At 49.0% G+C, this 21,640-nt stretch overlaps 1 protein-coding gene across 3 annotated transcripts in view; it reads left to right on the top strand.

Moving 5' to 3' along the window:
* The window catches only part of prd1 (pruning defect 1), a 133,589-nt gene that overhangs the window by 100,565 nt on the left and 11,384 nt on the right, over nt 1–21,640 (top strand). For all 3 annotated transcript variants that reach the window (XM_045760038.2, XM_045760030.2, XM_069317016.1), the window contains one exon: nt 19,029–19,148. In XM_045760038.2, the coding sequence (XP_045615994.2) occupies nt 19,029–19,148 (120 nt within the window). The remainder of the gene's footprint in view (nt 1–19,028; nt 19,149–21,640) is intronic.

The raw sequence follows: 21,640 nt of genomic DNA, 5'->3' as shown, positions 1-21,640 counted from the left end.
ATCAAATATTGTGCCAGACCGGGGTCCTGCCATCAACCACTACTCCAGGCTAACGTTTTAGAAGTAAGGGTCAATATTTTCCTGTGAGAACGCTCACTCATCAGTGAGGAGGAAGGAAGCTTCCCGCGCCAGCCATTTTTGAACCTCGCGCCACCACGAGGGAACCACCTATTACACCCACCACCACCACCACCGCCACCCAAGCTGACAGTATCAAGCTTCGTGAGGGTGCAAGCTACTGCAATCGTCGTCAGCCATCGTCGCAAGTATCAACTGGTTATTCCATCGTCGCAATATTGTCGTCGTCAGAATTTATCTTCGTGCCTCTAGCCTGAACAGTGTGGGGTCCCTGAGTCTCGCGCCACCGCCGCCAGGAGCGCTGCCGTCGCATCCAGTTTGTAAACACGCCTCACATGGGCCTCTTCAGATCTTCACGACGCTTCTCCTACTTTGGCTACTGGTGATCCTCATAAATTACAACCCTGAGATAAGTAATTGCTAGTTGAGAACAACGTGCCAAGTGTTAAAAAGTGACTTATGTAATAATTCCCATAATATCCTGTGAATTAACCATTCAGTGACTTGTTAAATATTGGAGCTGGTTCAGTACTGCACTCCCCACAGTTTTCCTGTGTGATTTCAACATTCCTGCTTCTTACAGTAATTTCATTGAATTTTAATTGTTCTCCTAGAGTGTTATTGGTAAATTCAAATTCCAGTGAATTAAGAAATCCTTGTTTTAGTAGCAGTTAAGGATTTGTGCAATATAATTTTTTTTAATTTCTCCAGACCTAACTTGAAATTTATCCTTTAAGCATTTTATTTTAAACTTTTACCATAGGAGTTATATACATTCCTGTGTCCAGTTTATGTGCTACATCCATATTTCTTGCATTGCCACTTGTTGTGTTGAATCTTTTTAATGAAATTTTGCAATTGCATTTCCCAGTTTTTATTCTAAATTGCTGTGCTTAGTCTGGTTTAATTAATTTACATACATCTAATTCCAGTCATTTTTTAATGAAAGATTGCTAAATTTAGTTTACAATTTGCTTGTTCTTAATTATTTTCTTGCCTAGCCCAATTTAATAATTTTATTTCTGCCATTTTTACTTTAGCCAAGTTGATATTTTTTGTGTTTATTTTTGTGTATACTATTTCTGATGCCAGGTGCACTTAATTATAATCTGCGTTCAAATATTACTTCCACGGCTGTGACAATGCCTACCACTGTTGAAACCCCTTCAGAATCAATGGGAACAGTTGCTCGTCCCAATGGCCAGAGATCAGCTCAGGAAATGGCTATTCCTCTTTTTGCTGGGGAATCGCGTTTATTAGAATCATGGTTTAGTAAGGTTGAAGCGAAAACAGTTGCACGTTTTTCTAAGCCTACTGATGCCGAATACTTAGCAATTGCACGGTCAGCCGTGGACACAACCAAAGGTGATGCACGTTTTGTTGTTGATGAGAAAGCCATTGTTAGCCTCCAGTCTTGGCCTGAATTTAAGGATTTCTTTCGCCGTCGCTTTGTTAATAAAGGAGACCTTGACCCATATAGGTTAGTCAAGAAAATTGCCAATGCCACCATGCAGCCTGGTGAATCGTTTAATGCGTTTACTAGCCGTCTCGATCAGTATCTGTATGCCTTAGTTTCTGCTATGAATAATTCAACTTGGTTAGATAAAGACAATAATCTGTCCCCTGAGGCTATGGCCAAAATGATAGCATTTGGTACTTTAATGCATTTTGCCCCCGAGCATACAAAACCAATCGTTGAGCAACAAAATTTTGGTGTTAAACATGAAATTGGTGAAGTATTTGAGGCTATTAACAATGCCGCTGATAAACTAGCTCCCCGAAGTGCTCAACTGTTGCCACCCTCTGATGCTGTAAATGTAGTTACAAGTTCTCAGCATCCTCCCACAAATTCTCAAAACTCTTGGTCGCAGAAGCGTACCCATGCTCGTAGCCCCCAGTCAAATTCGCCGCCTCATAAAATGCCGAAACGCCATAGTCCACAACCATCCACTCCCTCATGTTGGCATTGTGGTAAGAGTAACCACCTTGCAAGGGACTGTTGGTCCGCCCCTAGATCATCACCTCCTAGACAATTCTCTCGGCCCCCTCATCAATCTAATCATTCTAGGCTTCCATATTGCACGTACCATAAACAAGTTGGTCACCACACTGCGGATTGTAGAGCTAGGCAAAGGACATCTCCACCTCGTAACTCCCATGGTCAGTCTTGGCGAGGCTCACAGCGTCCAAGACATTATCAGAACTCTCGTAATTACAACTCCCAGCCCAGCTATAATGCAATTTCAAATTATAATGCTCAGTCACAGAATGCTGGAGCTCAGAATGTTCACTCCATGTCGTCGGGAAACCCCCAAGGCCATCCGCTAACCAATTCAAGCTAGCCAATCCTAGTGCCCTCCCTGTGTATTCAGTAGCTACCCAAAATAGATTTGGACACTTGACAGAGGAGGACACTGACTCTAGACCAGTTGTAGATGTTGACGGATCCACAGTAAATTTGACACAAACAAGACGCAGATATCCCAGACAACATAAGTCAAAAATAGTAACTTGTCCAGTCTCAAGTGATGGTCCCCTTGTATCAGCCATTGTACATGGTAGAGTTTTAAAAGTTTTTCTTGACTCAGGTGCAAAAATTAATATTGTCAAGCCCTCAGCTCTTAGAGACATTGAAAGTAAGCACCCTACTATTTTAAAACAGTCACACATACCTTTTCTAAGTGGTATTTCAGGAAATAAAGTAAAAGTTCAGGGTGAAATTGACCTCCCACTCAAGTTCAATGATGTCACATTGTCTATAACATGTTTAGTTGTTGACATTATTCATTTTCCTGGAGACATTCTCTTAGGTCTGTACACCATGATTGATGAAAATATTGCATTGTTTCCCCATCGTTGGAACATAAGTATCAAAGACCATGTCATACCCTTGTGTAGCATGTATCGACAGGGCCACGAGTTCAACCTTCAATCAGATTATGTTAATTTTGTTGACACCCGCCTTGCTAGCGTAGGTTTGTCAGATCATTGTCGTGGTAGCATACCCGAGAAAACAGGCACTCGATTGAAGCATAGTAGTTGTACAGTTGTTAAGGAGAATGAGTATCGGGACTTTCTGGAAGGGGACGCCCTAACGGATTCTCGTTGTCTCGCTCGCCTGGCAGCTTCCATCTCTGAAGTCAGTGGTTCCACGGCTACTGACACTGTGCTACACCCTCATTCTCTCACCAGAATAAGAGTTAAGGTTCAGGGAGTGCCTGAGTTGTCGGATGTGATTGCGGAAAGTGAAACATGTAAAGTGAATGGTACATTTGTTGAACCCTCCTGGCACACAGTGCAGGATGGTACTGTCTCACTTTTTATCGCGAACACAAGTAATGCCGATATCCATCTCCAGTCTGGTACCCATGTTGTAGATTTTGCCCATTACTCGTTACCGGTGCGAGTTGTGGATGATGTCTCCATGGATCATACTGTTTGTACACTCACACCAGGAGAACAGGGATCTCAGCCAGAGGTGCAAGCGCAACACCTCAGTCCTACTGATTTTCCTGACTCTGTGGCTCAGCTTTTGAAAATTTTGAACAAGAATAGAGCTGTTGTTGCTCTACCAGGAGAAAAATTAGGTCTCACTCCTCTTATTACACATAAAATTCCCCTTGAACAAGGAACTACGCCTATTTATGTACCAGCTTACCGTCTTCCCCATTCTCAGAGAGCAGAAGCAGATAGACTTGTAGAAGAAATGTTACAGAGTGATGTAATTGAATCGAGTAATTCGCCATGGAACGCTCCATTGATTCTTGTACCAAAGCGAGATGGGACTTGGAGACCTGTAATCGATTATCGCAAGCTTAACAGAGTAACAATACCTGATCGTTTCCCACTTCCAGTTCTAAATGATTTGTTGCAAAGCATTGGTCGAAACAAAGTATTCTCAACGTTAGATTTGTTGCAGGGATTCTGGCAAATCCCCCTTGATGAGGAAAGTAAACAATTGACAGCCTTTAGTACTCCCAATGGTCATTTTCATTTCAAAAGAATGCCGTTTGGTTTGCGTAGTAGTCCAATAACCTTTTCACGGCTCATGACAAATCTATTTCGTAGATTGATAGGAAGTACGCTTCTAGTTTACCTTGATGATCTCATAATCATGTCGCAAGATGTTCAGACTCATTTCCAGAACCTTGAAAAGGTACTTGCAAAGCTCGCTGAAGCTAATTTAAAAATAAAGCTTGCAAAATGTTCATTTTTAAAGCAAAAGATTAATTTCCTAGGTCATACAGTTACACCTTCAGGTATTACATTGAATGAATCAAAAATTATTGCTGCCCGTGATTTTCCAACACCTCGTACCGCAGAAGCCGTAAGACAGTTCACAGGTCTTGTAGGATTTTATCGTTCATTTATTGCTGGATTCTCTATTATAGCCGCTCCGCTTTACAAGTTGCAAAGAAAAGATGAACCCTTTGTTTGGGGAGAGGCCCAGGATCAGTCATTCAAAAAACTCAAAGCAGCCTTGATTTCGTCACCTGTCCTTAGGTATCCAGATTTTTCTAAACCTTTTACGTTGGTTACAGATGCTAGTGACATAGGTCTAGGTGCTGCATTACTTCAAACAGAAGGTCACAGAGATCACGCAATAGCTTATGCTAGCCGTACTTTATCTAAAGAAGAGAAAAATTATAGTGCAACAGAACGAGAAGCCTTGGCAGTTGTTTGGGCACTTAAACATTTCAAGGATACAATTTATAATTACCCAGTTCATGTTCTTACAGATCACCAACCATTAATTCCCTTGTTCAAAAATAAGAATCCAGTTGGAAAGTTTGCTAGATATTTGCTCACAATTCAAGAATTCAATCCCACATTTGGATATATTCCAGGAAAGCAAAATGTTGTAGCCGATGCGTTTTCTCGACACGTAGCTGCGATTCAGTTAAATTACCCAGCATTAGATGCTACAGTAGTAGAAACGGAACAAAGACAAGACCCCATATGGGCACCCGTCATTAAATTTTTGACTAAGCAAGACACTCGCCCGATTCATAAACCACCAGTACCATTGAAAGAACTAGTTATGTTGGACAATTTACTGTGTAGAGTAGTAAAGCTAGGGACAGCCCCGAGGAAATGTTGTCAGTTAGTTGTTCCAGCTGTCTTGGTACCAACTGTGTTAAAAATTATCCATGATGCTCCTGCAAGTGCACATCCAGGAAAGGATCGTACACTCCAACAAGGTCGATTGAAATATTTTTGGCCAAAAATGGCTAGGGAGATTGCTCATTATGTTGACAGATGTTTAACTTGTTTACAGCACAAGGGACATGTTTCAGGACCTAATCCAATTCAGGTGTACCCAGCAACTAAAGCTCCTTGGGAACGAATATCGATGGATTTATTGACAAATTTTGCGGAAACAGAGAAAGGGAACAAACATTTGCTTGTAATGGTCGATAATTTTTCACGGTTTTGCGAACTAGTTCCTATCCCGAACAAAACAGCAGAAACCATAGCCAGCGCATTCCATGACCAAATAATTTGTAGATATAGTATGCCTAAAGTAATCCTTTCAGATAATGGTCCAGAATTCAGTAATAGTATTCTAACTAGCTTGTGTGATTTATATAACATCAAAAAATGTAGCATCATGCCTTATCATCCGGCAAGTAATGGACTAGCTGAACGTACTAACAGGAAAGTGTTAGATGCCTTGAGAGTCACGTTGAATTTTGATAACAACAATTGGGATGATTTTATACCCTTAATTCAGTGTGCTATAAATTCTTCAATTAATGTTTCTACTGGTGACACACCTCACGCTATTCTTTATGGTACAGATAAGATCCTCCCTAATGAATTGATTAACGTACCTCCTACTCCCTTATATAACGTAGATGATTTTGTTCAAGTGAAGCGTAGACAAATGCAATTAGTATTCAAGAAAATACGAGAACAACTGTCCAAAGCAACAGCCGAGTTCACTCTAGCAAGGAATGCACGAGCTAAACCCAATAAAATAACTATTGGATCTGTAGTAATGATACTTAACCAACACAGGTCTGGTCCTATGTACAAGTTAACTAAGAAATTTTTGGGTCCATATAAGGTAATCGAGCTTATTAAAGGTAACAAATACAGACTTAAGAACTTGTTAACAGGAGAGTATATAAATGAACATTTAGACCACATGAAGTTAGCTAAAATGACTGTTGACGAGACTGATGAGGAAGATGACAATGAACTTACCCAGACAGATACTCCTACTCGGACACCACCTTCTGTGGTTGACAGACCACTTGATGTTCAGCAACCCCATACTAGCAATTATAATCTTAGATCTAGACCTCTCGTTTCAACCGTGCACTCACCACATGTCCATTGGCTAGATGTTAACGAGGATATCTCTCAAGATGATAGTTTGTCGCATGAAGTTTCACCTGTTCCGGACCTTCAGTCAGAGCCAGAGTTGTATAGTGCTCTGGATGAGCTAGGTGTAGATATCCGCAGAATTTATAATTGATTGCACTCTGTAGTTATTCTGTTTGTTTTGAAAAAAAAAAAAAAAAAAAAAAACTCAATTGCAGTATTTCTACCACATGTGTCTTATTATTACCATTATATATAATGTATAGTTTTTCTCAACTTTATTTTGTTATGAATTAGATGCCATTGTCAAGTCTACTACCATTTGTATTTTTACAGTGCTTGTCATAAGAGTTATTATTGTTCTAGCAACCACATTGTGGCCAGTGAATCCTGACTGCTATCACGCAGATGTTAGTCTTCTTGATCCAGGTCTTGTATATGCTTGTAAATATATTGCACATTATATATATTGTACATTGGTCTTGTAAATATATTGTATATTTCGAAAAAAAAAAAAAAAAATTATCTATCTTGAAATTCAATTGTGGTTGTTAGGTCAGAACTTTGTTCTATTAATGTAATAATTGTTTAATTTTGTATGGTTTTCAAGCACATGCCATTGACACATGTTAATAATTTTGTTTAGGCAATACCTTGAGTTGTATTGTTCATATCTGATCAGTAGACATACACATGTTCTTAATACTCTGATTTAATCAAAGCATTGTTACCATGATTTTCACCTATTATGATGAATTTTTTTTTTTGGTGCATATATGCCGAGTTGTTTGTATTACGCACACCTGATCTTCTTTCAATGTTTTATTATGCAAATTTCACATGTAAGCCATTATTGAATGCCACCGAGGTCCTTTCAGTATTATTGTAACTATATAGCTAGCCAGAGCTTGTCGACAAGGGACGTCGACTTGGTAGCGTGTCCGAGCGGTGTTATACTCAAATTCTGTCAGTTGAAATGTAACCAATCACAGGCGAGTAGGCCTCTGACGTCATGCCAGACAGAGGAGCATCAGCGATGCTCCCAGCAGCCTCAGTTATCCTCACAGACCCAGAGTAGGTGGACCTCGGCTGGCCAGTTATACACCTGTTTGCCTCACTCAATAAATATATACAGAAGCGACTACTGTGTCTACATTCAACCCGAACAAGACAAACGAATATAATCACTCGGGATACAAACTGTTGGGCTACTTTAGTGTCCTGTGCATGCGCCATTGGAGTTTGTTTTGGTTTGGGCGGTGTGCACAAGTGCTGGTGTTCTCTGTCCATTTTCTCTTGAGTGCTTTGCCTCTCGCTCTTCTCATTCTCCAGTCCGTGCCCCGTTTGCTCCTGGGGGTGTTCTGGAATGCCGCTATGGGGAGGACGCCAGGTTTTCCCTGCGTTTTGGGTGGGGGGGCGCCTTCTTCGCCTCTCTCCTCCTCTTCTCCTGCATGAGCGGCTCTGGCCTGCTTCCACGGGTGGTGCTCCTGTTTTTCTGGGCTACGGGTGCACAATACCCTCGCCGCCTTCGGCAGCACCAACCTAGTAACATTGTCATGACCCTTCCGTGCCTATGTTCTGCAGGTGAGTTTATGTGGTCTGGCGTCTTTCGTTCAGGTGCTGGTTCATTTTAGGGGTACGAATGGGAGTACATACGTACATGAGAACATGAAACATACAAGCAGGGGGTGCCTGTAGCGGGCCTATTGGCCCATACGTGGCAGCTCTTGTTCCTTGCCTCCCGATTCGAACGTCAGATCACAGGTGACTGCAGGAGGCCTGTTGGCCCATACGAGGCAGCTCCTGACTATGCCCATCCAGTCCCTCTCCTATGCATGTCCACCAATGTTTCGGGGTATGCTTGTGTTTGGGTGGAGGTGCCTGATATGGGGTACATGTTCCTGTGTCCAGGGGTGTTATGTGGTAACGTTTTGCTGCAGTTTTGGTACTGCCGGTGCGTGTTGGGGTATGGTTGGGGCGTTTTGTTCGGCCCTTCTGTGCGTCTTCCTGGGGCCTTCCTTGTTCCCATGATTTTCCGAGTCCCTCATTCCTTGCTGGTCTTGCTGTACCAGGCTTCCCTTTTCCATGTACCTATACATTGGATTCTCTGTACTTCCCTAGTTGTCCTCACCTAGTTGTGCTTGCTGGGGATGAGCTTTGGCTCTTAGTCCCGCCTCTTGCCTGTCATTCGACTTCTGTACAGGTTCTTGAGCTTTCTAGGCTATCTTCTCTGCACTTGGCATTGGGTGTGGGGATGGCCTCCACCACTTCCCATCCTCATGCGTTCCTATTGTCTCCTATCTACAAAAGTGGCAGCAGGGAAGACCCCCTCAATTATAGACCTGTATCATTGACAAGTGTAATAGTGAAAGTATTGGAAAAACTAATCAAAACTAAATGGGTAGAACACCTAGAGAGAAATGATATAATATCAGACAGACAGTATGGTTTTCGATCTGGAAGATCCTGTGTATCGAATTTACTCAGTTTCTATGATCGAGCCACAGAGATATTACAGGAAAGAGATGGTTGGGTTGACTGCATCTATCTGGACCTAAAAAAGGCTTTCGACAGAGTTCCACATAAGAGGTTGTTCTGGAAACTGGAAAATATTGGAGGGGTGACAGGTAAGCTTCTATCATGGATGAAAAATTTTCTGACTGATAGAAAAATGAGGGCAGTAATCAGAGGCAATGTATCAGAATGGAGAAATGTCACAAGTGGAGTACCACAGGGTTCAGTTCTTGCACCAGTGATGTTTATTGTGTACATAAATGATCTACCAGTTGGTATACAGAATTATATGAACATGTTTGCTGATGATGCTAAGATAATAGGAAGGATAAGAAATTTAGATGACTGTCATGCCCTTCAAAAAGACCTGGACAAAATAAGTATATGGAGCACCACTTGGCAAATGGAATTTAATGTTAATAAATGTCATGTTATGGAATGTGGAATAGGAGAACATAGACCCCACACAACCTATATATTATGTGAGAAATCTTTAAAGAATTCTGATAAAGAAAGAGATCTAGGAGTGGTTCTAGATAGAAAACTATCACCTGAGGACCACATAAAGAATATTGTGCAAGGAGCCTATGCTATGCTTTCTAACTTCAGAATTGCATTTAAATACATGGATGGCGATATACTAAAGAAATTGTTCATGACTTTTGTTAGGCCAAAGCTAGAATATGCAGCTGTTGTGTGGTGCCCATATCTTAAGAAGCACATCAACAAACTGGAAAAGGTGCAAAGACATGCTACTAAGTGGCTCCCAGAACTGAAGGGCAAGAGCTACGAGGAGAGGTTAGAAGCATTAAATATGCCAAAACTAGAAGACAGAAGAAAAAGAGGTGATATGATCACTACATACAAAATAGTAACAGGAATTGACAAAATCGACAGGGAAGACTTCCTGAGACCTGGAACTTCAAGAACAAGAGGTCATAGATTTAAACTAGCTAAACACAGATGCCGAAGAAATATAAGAAAATTCACCTTCGCAAATAGAGTGGTAGACGGTTGGAACAAGTTAAGTGAGAAGGTGGTGGAGGCCAAGACCGTCAGTAGTTTCAAAGCGTTATATGACAAAGAGTGCTGGGAAGACGGGACACCACGAGCGTAGCTCTCATCCTGTAACTACACTTAGGTAATTACACTTAGGTAATTACGGACACTGGTTTGCTTCTTCTCTTTCCTTCGGCTCATTTGGGCATTCAGTTCAACATGTTTCCCCTGTTACGTGTGCCCCATATGTTCCTTGGCTTGTATTTCTCTACCCAGTTGTTTTCTCTGAGGATTTTGCTTGTGGTGCTCATGTCCCCTCTGGATCTTCTATCTCCTGAGGACGTGTTGGGACATGTCCAGCGGCTTTTGGTGTTGGTCCTGTCCCTTCGTTCCCGTTTGTTGCCTACCTTCTTTGTTCCTCAGCTTCGTTTTGTCCTACACGTTGTGTATTTTGTTTGTGCCTTTTGGTTCTCCTATTGCCCGGTTTCGATTCTGGTTCCTGGCTTTCCTGGCCTGTTGGCGTTTTCGGAGTCTTGCGGTGTCCCTTCTCTGGAGTCTGTCGGAGTCTTGGTCTCCAACCTCCTGGCGGCTCGCTGGCATTGGGATGTTTTTCGGTACGGCAGACGTTCCATCTCCTCCTTTGTCGGCTCGGGTTTCCGGCTCCCTCGATGGTTGCACCCGGAGTCTTCCCGCGGCTCCGCCTTTTCCTCCGCTTGTTCGGCTCTGCCTCGAGTCTCGCCTTCTGTTGGTGGTCAGGTGGCTTCGTTGCTGGTGTCCCACCTGCGTGCTTCTTCTTGGCGGCGGTGTGGTTTTTTTTTTGGAGGTCCTTCCTTTTCCTTCTGTCCCTTCTAAGGTGGCTGTGTTTTGTTGGCGTTGTCTTGTTCCTCTGTTGTGGGGGTTCGGGGCCATCATTTTGCCGCATACTGTCACCTTGTATCGTGTGGCGCTGGCGGAGCCGCTTTCGCTTGCATTCGGTATTGATGTTACTTCTAAGCTGTTCTGCAAGCTGTCGCGTACATTGTTTCGCCTCCGGCCTGCTCATGCGCTGCCTGTGCCGTCCTGGTCTTTGAGTAGAGTTCTCTTTTCTTTCTTCTCCACGGTTTATGGTGGCCCCTCCTGTTCTGGTTTTCTGCTCCTTCGGTCTGGGCGGTAGGTTTGTTCGTCTCCAGCCGTCTCCTTCTTATCTGGCAATGATTGAGACTGCTGTTTTCCGGAGGGGTCCTTGGGTTTTTGATGTATGGTTGATTAGGCCGGGGATGCATCGTGTTTTGTGGTCCGTGGCGGTTCTCCGCCGTTTTTTGCGCACCTCGGCTTCTGTGTCCGTGGACGTGTTTAGGGTTGCTCCAGTTTCCCTTCTTCCTTGTCCGCAGGTGCGGATTTCCCAGGTCATCCACAGGATTCTTACGGCTAACCAGCCTGCGGTCTATCCCCGTGCTTGTGACGTTTGTACGTTCGCGGCTCTTGCCACCGTTTTTGGCAACGTGGCCTGGTTTGACATTCGGGCGCGGGGCTTTTGGCGGTCAGACAGGGTCCTGGCTGCTCATGGTCTTGTACTTGTTCCTGGGCCTAGTCGGGCCTGTGTCGCCTTGGGTCAGCAGTTGCAGCCAGTTGTCTCTGTTTTGAGTTGCAGAGCGTGCAGCAACCGCCTCCCGGATGTGTCCCTCTACTTTCCTCTGTGGGTAGTTAGCTCTGGGAAGCCGACGGGGTTCCCCCCCCCCCCCAGAAAACCAGCGTTGAATGTAATGAAATGCCATTTTCTGGGTGAGTCCCGGAGGCTCCCCGGCATCCCTCCCTCCCTCCGGTCGGCGGTTTTTCGCCGACCGGAGTGTGTATTGCCGGCGTGGGAGTCTGGTGCTCCCCCTCCCAGGGAGGGGAGCTGCACAGACAGCGGTGCGGTGACGTGTGACGTCATGCTAGTTTTCTCGTATCTTTTTGGGGAGTTCTGTCCACTAGTTCGGCGTTAGGTAGCAATTTTAACCAGAATAGGGGTTTGTTTTGGGACACTTATCTTTCTGGGTGCCCGATCCGGTCAATGGCAGACATAGAATGCTTCCAACCACATGGGGTTTCTATAGGTCATTGCTGCCCTTGCCTCTGAGGGGGCCAGGTTCTGGCTCGTGGTCCCCGGTAGGCCCACAGAACTCCATACATAAACTTTTGTAAACAGAGTGGTAGACGGTTGGAACACGTTAGGTGAGGTGGTGGTGGAGGCCAAAACCGTCAGTAATTTCAAAGCATTATATGACAAATAGTGCTGGGGAGACAGGACACCACGAGCGTAGCTCTCATCCTGTAACTACTTAGGTAATTACACTTAGGTAATTACATGACTGATGCCAAAGTCTGACATTAGCATATCAGCCTGTATAACTCCGAAAAGCCTCCGAGTCACACCCAGAAAATGGTGTTTCATTACATTCACCGCTGGTTTTTCTGGGGGGAGCCCCGTCGGCTCCCCGGAGCTATCCCAGGCTGATATGCTAATGTCAGACTTTGGCATCAGTCATGTGTATGGAGTTCTTAGGCCTACCGGGGACCACGGCCAGAACCGGGCCCCCTCAGAGAGGCAAGGGGAGCAATGGCCTATAGAAGCCCCCGTGTAGTTGGAAGCATTCTATGTCTGCCATCGACCGGAACAGGCACCCAGAAAGGTAAGCGCCCCAAAACAAACCCCTATTCTGGTTAAAATTGCTACCTAAAACCGAACTAGTGGATAGAACTCCCCAACCGAAAACAAGCAAACTAGTGTGACGTCACACACTGCCGCGCCGCTGTCTGCGCAGCTCCCCCCTCCCCGGGAGGGGGAAGGGGGAGCCCCAGACCCCCCGCGCCGGCTACCCACACCTCAGTTCTTGAGGCTGATGCTATAGGCGATGGTCGTGTGCTCTGGCTCCGGTGTCGCTACTGCACTGTGCTTTGCGTGTGGTGTTAGTTTTGTGGGTGCGAGAGCCAGGAGTTATCTTCAGTACTCGGGCTGCATGCACCTAGGGCTGCCTTCCCTAGGTGCCCTGTAAGTACTGCCCTTGGGGCTTGGGGCCACCTTCCACAGGCTCCTCGGGGTCTGCCTCTGCTGGTCCGTTTTACCTTTCGGTTTTTCGGCCGCCTGTTGGGCTCTTGGGTGTTCTGTTCTCCCTTGTTACCGGCAGGTAAGAGGCAGTTTGCACTGGTAGGGGCGCAGGGTGCTGCTCAGCTTGTATTTCCCGACATCGCGGCCGGCTCTGTTCCTTGGGGTTCGCTGTCCTCTTGCGGGGTTTTGTTTTTCTTTTTGTTTTTGCCTGGTGGGGGGTTCTGTCATTTTATTCAGTTTGTTTTTGCCCTTCTACTGTTCTCCTCGGTGGCGCCCCCTGCTAGGTCCCCGTGAGTGTACACGTCCCTGGGGTTCAGCTTTAGAAGTTTGCTTGGTAGTTTTGGGCGCCGGTTTGCAGCACCCTGCCTGGGACTACCTGAGCGCGAGTCCTCTTAAAGTAAACGCTCAGGACCCTGGGAATCCCCTAGGGGGCGCGTGGGTCCGATGGATGTGACCCCGGAGTCCCCACTCGCTGTGTGCGAGTTTGAGGGTTGCTCGGTCCCCTTGTCTCAGGGTGACCCTCATTGTTTTTGCCTCTGCCACGCTGCCTGTTGGGTCGGTGATACTTTCGACCCTGAGTCCTGTGAGTGTTGCTGCTTGCTTGTGACTCAATTTACCCAATCCTCTGATGATTCTATTCGGGTACAGGCGACACGTGCGTTGCAGTCTAGGTTTCGTCTGTTGCAACGGGCTCGGTTGGTTGCTTCCCCGGATGCCCCGGGGCTGCCCCGCTTTGCTTTTCGAGACCCGGACTTGGGGGTGGGGGTCGCTTTGATCCTGGTTCAGTCTGCACCTCCTCATCCTTCCCCTTCTGTTCGTTCTGGTCCCCCGCCCCTGCTTCCGGCCCCGAAGCGTCTGAGGGTTTCGGGGTCGGAGCAGGGGTTACTTGATCTCGAGACTCGGGCAGCTTCAGGGGTTGCCCCTTCCGGGGGGGCGGCAGAGGCATTCGAGTCTTGTCTCCCGGCCGAAGCTTCAGGGTCTGACCAGTGGGCCCCCCTTCCTCCAGCTTTTCCGGCTGCTCCGTCCTTGTCTTGTGGGGTCGGGGCTTTGGGAGAGGACTCGGCCTCGGGTCCTGTGGTGACGGACCTCGAGGCTGGGGAGGGGCTGACTTGGGGGCCTTGGGCCCCGCTGGACCCCGCCTGGGTTTTTCTTCCCATTGAGCGGGGCTTATTGTTACAAGGAGTGGGGTTTTCTTTCCCCCCTCTGCGTACGAGTTGGATTTGGTGTCGGCCCCTCCCCGGGTTCGGTTCCGTGTTCCCCCGGGTACGTCGGTTCCGTCCTTCCGGAGGTTTTCGGCTTATCGCATCCAACCTGGTGTGGTGCGAGCGGCCTTTGCAGCTTACCTCCTGCGTGACCCGGATTATGCCTCGGAAATGGATCCGTCCACGTTCAGGTTTGGGACTTCGTTCCCTTTCTGGCTCCGTTACGAGGTTCCGGAGTCGTCCTGGCTAGCAGACTGCCCCTTGTTTGGTCTGGATTCCTGGCATTCCTTCTGTCGTTCCCGCATGCTGGAGTGGCGGGAAGCTTCCACGGTGCTTCAGGTTTTCCTGGGGGGTGAACTTGAGTACCTGAATGAGTGCTTGTTTGCCCCTGCCCTTCCCCGCGATGTGGGCGTTATTCAGCTCCATGTGCAGGTTCCCTCCCTTTCGGCGGCGCTCGTGGCGGAGGACTTGCGCGCTCGGGGCCTTTTGTGTTCGGCCTTGCGGTTCTTTTCCCTCCTGGAGCTGTCTTCGGATTGGCTCGTGGAGGATGTGGGGACGCTTGGGTCCGTCCCGGGGTCCGGCACCTTGTCCTCGGCTGCGCGTTCGTCGGCTGCCTTGTTGAAGCTGTTCACGCCGATTTTGCGGGATGCGGTTTCCCTGTTCTATGCTTCCCGTCTCGCGTGTCGGCAGGCGGTGCTGGGTTCCTCCGTGGAATCTGCTTGGGCTCTGGCTCTTAGGCGTTCTTCTCCTTTTTGTCCTCTCCTGTTTGGGGAGTCGGCCGTGGCGCAGTTTATTCAGGCTGCGTCGGCAGCTTGTCGTCCGATGTCTGACTTGTTGGTTTTCCGGGGGTCCCGGGGTGGGTCTTCCCGGAAAGGTCGTGCCAGGGCTCGGGGTTCCTCTCGTCGTGGTAGGCCTCTCGCAGTGCTGGTAGGCAGTGCTCACCAGGTGTCAGGTTTGGGGTTGGCTCCTCCTGCGGACCCTCCCTCGTCTGGTCGGCGCGGTGTTCGCGCTGTGCGGGGTTCTGGGTCTCGTAAGGGTCGCCGGCCCTTTCGCGGTTTGCCCCCTTGACGGGGCGATGGGGGGGCGGCTTGCGCTGTTCGCCCGCGCCTGGTCCCACGATTCGTGGGCCTTTCGGGTCGTGTCTCGCGGCCTGCGGTGGCGTTGGGTGGCCCCTCCCCCCTTTGGGGGGTCGGGGCTGGCAGGGCAGGCTTCTTCCCCTGCGCTCTGTCGAGTCGTCTTGGAGTGGGTATGCTTGGGCGTCGTCGAAACGACGTCGTCCCTCAGATGGGTTTCCCGTCTGTTTCCGGTTCCGAAACGGGACTGCGCGGACCTGCGGTTCATTCTGGACTTGTCCCGTCTGAACCCCTGGGTTCATTGCCCCTCCTTTCGGATGTCTACGCTGTCTCAGGTTCGGCTCCTCTTGGAGCCGGGAGCTTGGATGGTGTCCCTGGACCTCCGGGACGCTTATTGGCATGTCCCGATTCATCCGCGGTTCAGGGACTGGCTCGGTTTTGTAGTGGGGCGTCTGAGTTACCGCTTTCGTTGTCTCCTGTTCGGGTTGAACCTGGCACCTCGCGTGTTCACACGCCTTATACGGGTTGTGATGGCTCGTTTGCGTCTCCTAGGTGTTCGGGTGTTGGCCTACCTCGACGACTGGCTGGTTTGGGCTCCCAGCCAGTCAGCTTGCTTGCTAGCCAGGGATTTGGTTCTTTCCCAGCTCGCCGGGTTCGGGTTCTTGGTGAACTGGAGAAAGTCCCATCTGGTTCCCTCTCAGGTTCGGACTTGGCTGGGTCTCGTGTGGGACTCTCAAACCGCCTCCTTGTCTCTCCCTCCGGAGTCTCTCCTGCGGCTGCGGTCCCGCCTTCGTCTGTTTCTGGAGGGCCCTCGGGTCACCCGGCGGTTGCTCGAGGGGCTGTGCGGGAGCCTGAACTTCGCGATGGTGGTCTACCCGCCGGGTCGGGTTTGGCTTCGACGGCTGTTCTGGTTCCTTCGGGGTTCCCCCTTCCGCCTCTCTCGCGATCGCAGAGTTAGACCCCCGGGGGACTTGCGTCGGTTGCTGCGTCACCGGCTTCCTCTTCGGGTTTTTCGGGGTTCAGTGCCTTGGCGCCTACCCGAGCCCTCGCTCGATGTGTACACGGATGCGTCGTCTCTCGGCTGGGGTTTTGTGACCAGTGCTCACCAGGCCGGCCAGGGGCGTTGGGATCCGTCCTTCCGTCGAGCTCACAGTACGGTGTGGGAGTTCGCGGCAGTGTGGTTTGCTCTGGGGAGGATTCGGGTGGCCCGCGGATCGACGATTCGGCTCCATTCGGACTGCTCTCCGGTGGTTCATTGCCTGAACCGCGGGGGTTCGATGCGGTCCTTGTCTCTTTGGGGTTGGTCGCTTCGGGTGACTCGTCTGCTGAGTTCTCGGGGTTTGGCTCTCCTGGCGGTTCACGTACGGGGCGTGTCCAACGTCTTGGCCGACGCCCTGTCTCGCTTCGTTCCCCTCTCCACGGAGTGGACGGTCAACGACGAGTCCTTCCGTTGGCTTTGCCAGACGTTCGGGCGCCCCGAAGTGGACCTCTTCGCGTCGGCGTGGTCGCGGCGTCTTCCCGTTTATGCGGCGCCCTTCCCCGATTGCGAGGCCGTCGGGGTCGATGCCTTTCGGCTCGACTGGTCGAGGTGGGGGTTCCTGTACCTCTTTCCCCCGGTTCGGCTGTTGCTCCAGGTCCTGACTCGCTTAGAGACTTACCGGGGAAGAGTTGTCCTTCTGGCCCCTTGGTGGCCGGCCCAGCCTTGGTTTCAGGCGCTGGTTGCTCGGTGTCCGAACCCGAGGGTTTTCCCGCGGCTCCGCCTCTTTCAGCAGATCGGGCCGGTGCGTCACGTAGCTGGTTCGATCTTCTCCTGGAGTCTTCGCGTATGGTTTTTTTGACTCGAGTCTATCATCATCTCTATGGTGATCAGGTGGCCTCCTTGTTGGTGTCCCACCTGAGGGCTTCTTCTCGGCGGCAGTATGAAGTTTCCTGGCGGTCCTTCCGTTTCTTTTTGCGTCTTCGTCGTGTTAGCTCCTTGTCTGTTCGGGTGGTCTTGTCCTTCCTCTCGTGGTTGTTTCAGGACCGTCATCTTATGCCTAACACTGTCGCTTCGTATCGTGCGGCGCTGGCGGAGCCGCTTCAGCTTGCTTTCGGTATCGATGTTACGTCTGCGCCGTTTCGCAAGCTGTCTCGTGCATTGTTTCACCTCCGGCCTGCTCATGCGTCGCCTGAGCCGTCCTGGTCTTTGGACAGAGTGCTCGCTTTCCTTTCATCTCCTCGTTTCGTTGTGGCCCCTTCGGTCCAGGATTGTTTTTCCAAGGCACTTTTCTTGTTGGCTTTGGCCTCTGGTGGTCGGGTAGGGGAGCTTCATGCTCTCCTCCGGCGCAGGGGTTTCTGCTCTTTTGGTCGTGGTGATAGTTTTGTTCGTTTGCAGCCGTCTCCTTCTTTTCTGACGAAGAATGAGACTGCTGCGTTCCGGAGGGGTCCATGGGTGGTTGATGCTTGGTTGGTCAGGCCGGGGGTGCATCATGTTTTGTGTCCGGTTGCGGCGCTTCGCCGTTATTTGCGCGCCACAGCTTCTGTGTCCAGGGACGCGCTGTGGGTTGATCCGGTTTCCCTTCTTCCCTGTTCGCGGGTTCGGGTCTCTCAGGTCGTCCGCAGGGTTATTAGGTCCAGCCAGCCTGCGGTCTATCCCCGTGCCCATGACGTTCGTAAGTTCGCGGCTCTTGCTGCCGTCTTTGGGAATATGTCTTGGTCTGATATTCGGGCGCGGGGATTTTGGCGGTCGAACAGGGTCCTGGCTGCTCGTTACCTTGTGAATGTCCCTGGGCCTCGTCGGGCCTGTGTTGCTTTGGGTCGGCGGTTGCAGCCAGTTGTCTCGGCTTCGAGTTGAGGGGTGAGCGACGACCGCCTCCTGGGTAAGTCCCTCTTTTTCTGTCTGTGGGTAGTTAGCTCCGGGGAGCCGACGGGGCTCCCCCCAGAAAGCCAGCGTTGAATGTAATGAAACGCCATTTTCTGGGTGAGTCCCGGAGGCTCCCCGGCATCCCTCCCTCCCTCCGGTCGGCGTTTTTTCGCGTTTTTGACATCCAGCCTCAAGAATTGAGGTGTGGGTAGCCTGCGCGGGGGGTCTGGGGCTCCCCCTTCCCCCTCCTGGGGAGGGGGGAGCTGCGCAGACAGCGGCGCGGCAGTGTGTGACGTCACACTAGTTTGCTTGTTTTCGGTTGGGGAGTTTTATCCACTAGTTCGGTTTTAGGTAGCAATTTTAACCAGAATAGGGGTTTGTTTTGGGGCGCTTACCTTTCTGGGTGCCTGTTCCGGTCGATGGCAGACATAGAATGCTTCCAACTACACGGGGGCTTCTATAGGCCATTGCTCCCCTTGCCTCTCTGAGGGGGCCCGGTTCTGGCCGTGGTCCCCGGTAGGCCTAAGAACTCCATACACATGACTGATGCCAAAGTCTGACATTAGCATATCAGCCTGGGATAGCTCCGGGGAGCCTCCGGGACTCACCCAGAAAATGGCGTTTCATTACATTCAACGCTGGTTTTTTTCAACTTTCATACATTTATAGGAATGTGTGATTGTTGCAACATATTAGTCAAATTATTGTGTAAACTTCTCCATAAGTAAATCATATCTGCAATATTTATAGATTTTCAGAATTTTACCTTTGATGGAAGAAAGTTTATCATTAAATGTGTGGCTGGGTAGGAATATTATTATTATGTAAGAATTAATATTTTTTGTTTGATTTTATTGGCAAAGATAGATAATTGTCTTACAAATCATGACATTATGCTGGATTAGAGTTTGTTCTCTTTTTAGGAATTTGAGTGTAGTGAAGCTGGTGAGATATCGGGAGATTGGGCACTCTACTTCAGATCTGGCAGCCAGTTACAAGAATTTATCACAACCTTGACTTGCACCTGGAGGTCCTTGTCTGAGGTAAATACTTGCATATGCAATCCCAACCAGTTGTGTTGTATACAGTGGCTTAAGAGTATTTAATTTTCAGTGTATGTGTAATTAGTTAAGTGTAGTTCTCCCAGAACCCAATCAAGCAGGTATCAAGCAGGTATAGGTAATGCCTCCAGCCTCTCCTCATACCTCTTGTGTTTTAAATCAAGAAGCTATTTAGTAACATGCCTTTGCTGTGCAACCTTTCTGGTCTGCTGATGGGATTACTGAAATATGGACACCACCCAACTGTTGCATATTCTGATTTCAGTAATGACTTGTGAACAGGTTCTTTAATATTTCCCCATTCATGAATTTAAGAGATTTTGAAATTTGCAAGCTTAGCATAGGCTCCTCTCATAATACCTTCGATATGATCCTCTGGTAATAGTTTGCTATTCATAACCACTGCTATATATCTTTGAGTTCTTTAACATCTTTTCTGGGGGGAGCCCCGTCGGCTCCCTGGAGCTATCCAGGCTGAATGGATAGGTATAACTTTCTGTAATCAGTCGATGTGCATGGAGTTCTTGCCTACCGGGGCCCATGAGCCAGAACCTGGTCCCCTCAGAGAGGCACAAGGAGCAATGGCCTATAGAAATCCCCCCCCTGTTGTTGGGAGCATTCTATGTCTGCCATCGACTGGGACAGGCATCCAAAAAGGTAGGCACCCCAAAACAAACGCCTATTCTGGTGAAAATATTGCTACCGAAAGCCGGCGAGTGGCCAGAACTTCCCCCCAAAAATTAGCTAACTAGCATGACATTGCCGCGCCGCCGTCTGCACAATCCCCCCCTTCTCTCCCGGGGAGGGGGAAAGGGGAACCCCAGACCCCCGTGCCGGTGATCCAACCGGCAGTTCTTGCTGATGCGATTCTGGAGAAGTCGTGTGCCTCTGGCTCCTGTTTTGTTTCAGTTCTGTGCCTTGTGGTGTGGGCTCTGTCTACAGGTGGTGTGTGAGTAATGGCTCCTCGGTACTCGGGCTGCATGCGCCTAGGGTTCCCTTCCCTAGGTTCCCTGTAAGCACTGCCCTTGGGGCCCTCCTTCCACAAGTCACCTTGGGATCTGCCTCCGCTGTGTCTTTTACTGCTTGGTACTTGGCCACCCTTGGGGTCAGCTGGGGTTTTGTTACCCTTGTTTTTCTCCGGATAGGAGGTGGTAGTTTTTGTTACTGGTAGGGGCACGGGGTACTGCACAACTAGTTTTCACCTATTATAATGGTTGGCTCTGTTCTGCCTGGGTATGTTGTCCTCTTGCGGGGTTTTTTCTTTTGTTTTTGCTTGTTCTTGCCTGGTGGGGGTCTGCCTTGTCCTCCCCCTCTCTGTTGTTTGGGTCAGTGTGTGTTTTCTTGTGTGTTGGTGGTATCCACTGATAGGCCCCCTAGAGTGGACACGTCCCAGGGGTTCAGCTGTTAGGAGTTCGTTTGGTAGGGGGAGCCAGTCGGCCGAGCGGACAGCACGCTGGACTTATGATCCTGTGGTCCCGGGTTCGATCCCAGGTGCCGGCGAGAAACAATGGGCAAAGTTTCTTTCACCCTATGCCCCTGTTACCTAGCAGTAAAATAGGTACCTGGGTGTTAGTCAACTGTCACGGGCTGCTTCCTGGGGGTGGAGGCCTGGTCAAGGACCGGGCCGCGGGGACACTAAAGCCCCGAAATCATCTCAAGATAACTTCAAGATAACCTCAAGATAACCCTGGGAAACCCTGTGGGGGCTCTGTGGTCCAGTGGAGGTGATCCTTGAGTCCCCTCTCGCTTCTTGCGAGTTTGAAGGTTGCTCTGTCCTCTTGTTTCGGGGCGACATTCACTTGTTGTGCCCTCACCATACTGCTTGTTGGGTCGGTGATTCTTCTGATCACAGCCCCGAATTTCGGTGCCTTTTGTTTAGTCTTTTGGCACCTAGATCTTTTCTCATTATCTGGACACTCCTTCATTGTCTCAGTCTATGCTGTCTGTACTCTCATTCCTTGCCTCGGTCTATGATCTCTGGACACTCCTTCATTGCCTCAGTCTATGCTGTCTGTACTCTCATTCCTTGCCTTGGTCTATGATCTCTGGACACTCCTTCATTGCCTCAGTCTATGCTGTCTGTACTCTCATTCCTTGCCTCAGTCTATGATCTCTGGACACTCCTTCATTGCCTCAGTCTATGCTGTCTGTACTCTCATTCCTTGCCTCAGTCTATGATCTCTGGACACTCCTTCATTGCCTCAGTCTATGCTGTCTGTACTCTCATTCCTTGCCTCAGTCTATGCTGTCTGTACTCTCATTCCTTGCCTCAGTCTATGATCTCTGGACACTCCTTCATTGCCTCAGTCTATGCTGTCTGTACTCTCATTCCTTGCCTCAGTCTATGATCTCTGGACACTCCTTCATTGCCTCAGTCTATGCTGTCTGTACTCTCATTCCTTGCCTCGGTCTATGATCTCTGGACACTCCTTCATTGCCTCAGTCTATGCTGTCTGTACTCTCATTCCTTGCCT

The sequence above is a fragment of the Procambarus clarkii genome, chromosome 86, assembly GCF_040958095.1.
Source record: "Procambarus clarkii isolate CNS0578487 chromosome 86, FALCON_Pclarkii_2.0, whole genome shotgun sequence".
NCBI lineage: Eukaryota > Metazoa > Arthropoda > Malacostraca > Decapoda > Cambaridae > Procambarus > Procambarus clarkii.
The sequence above is the reverse complement of the archived record's forward strand: the minus strand, read 5'-3'. Positions and strand labels throughout refer to the sequence as shown.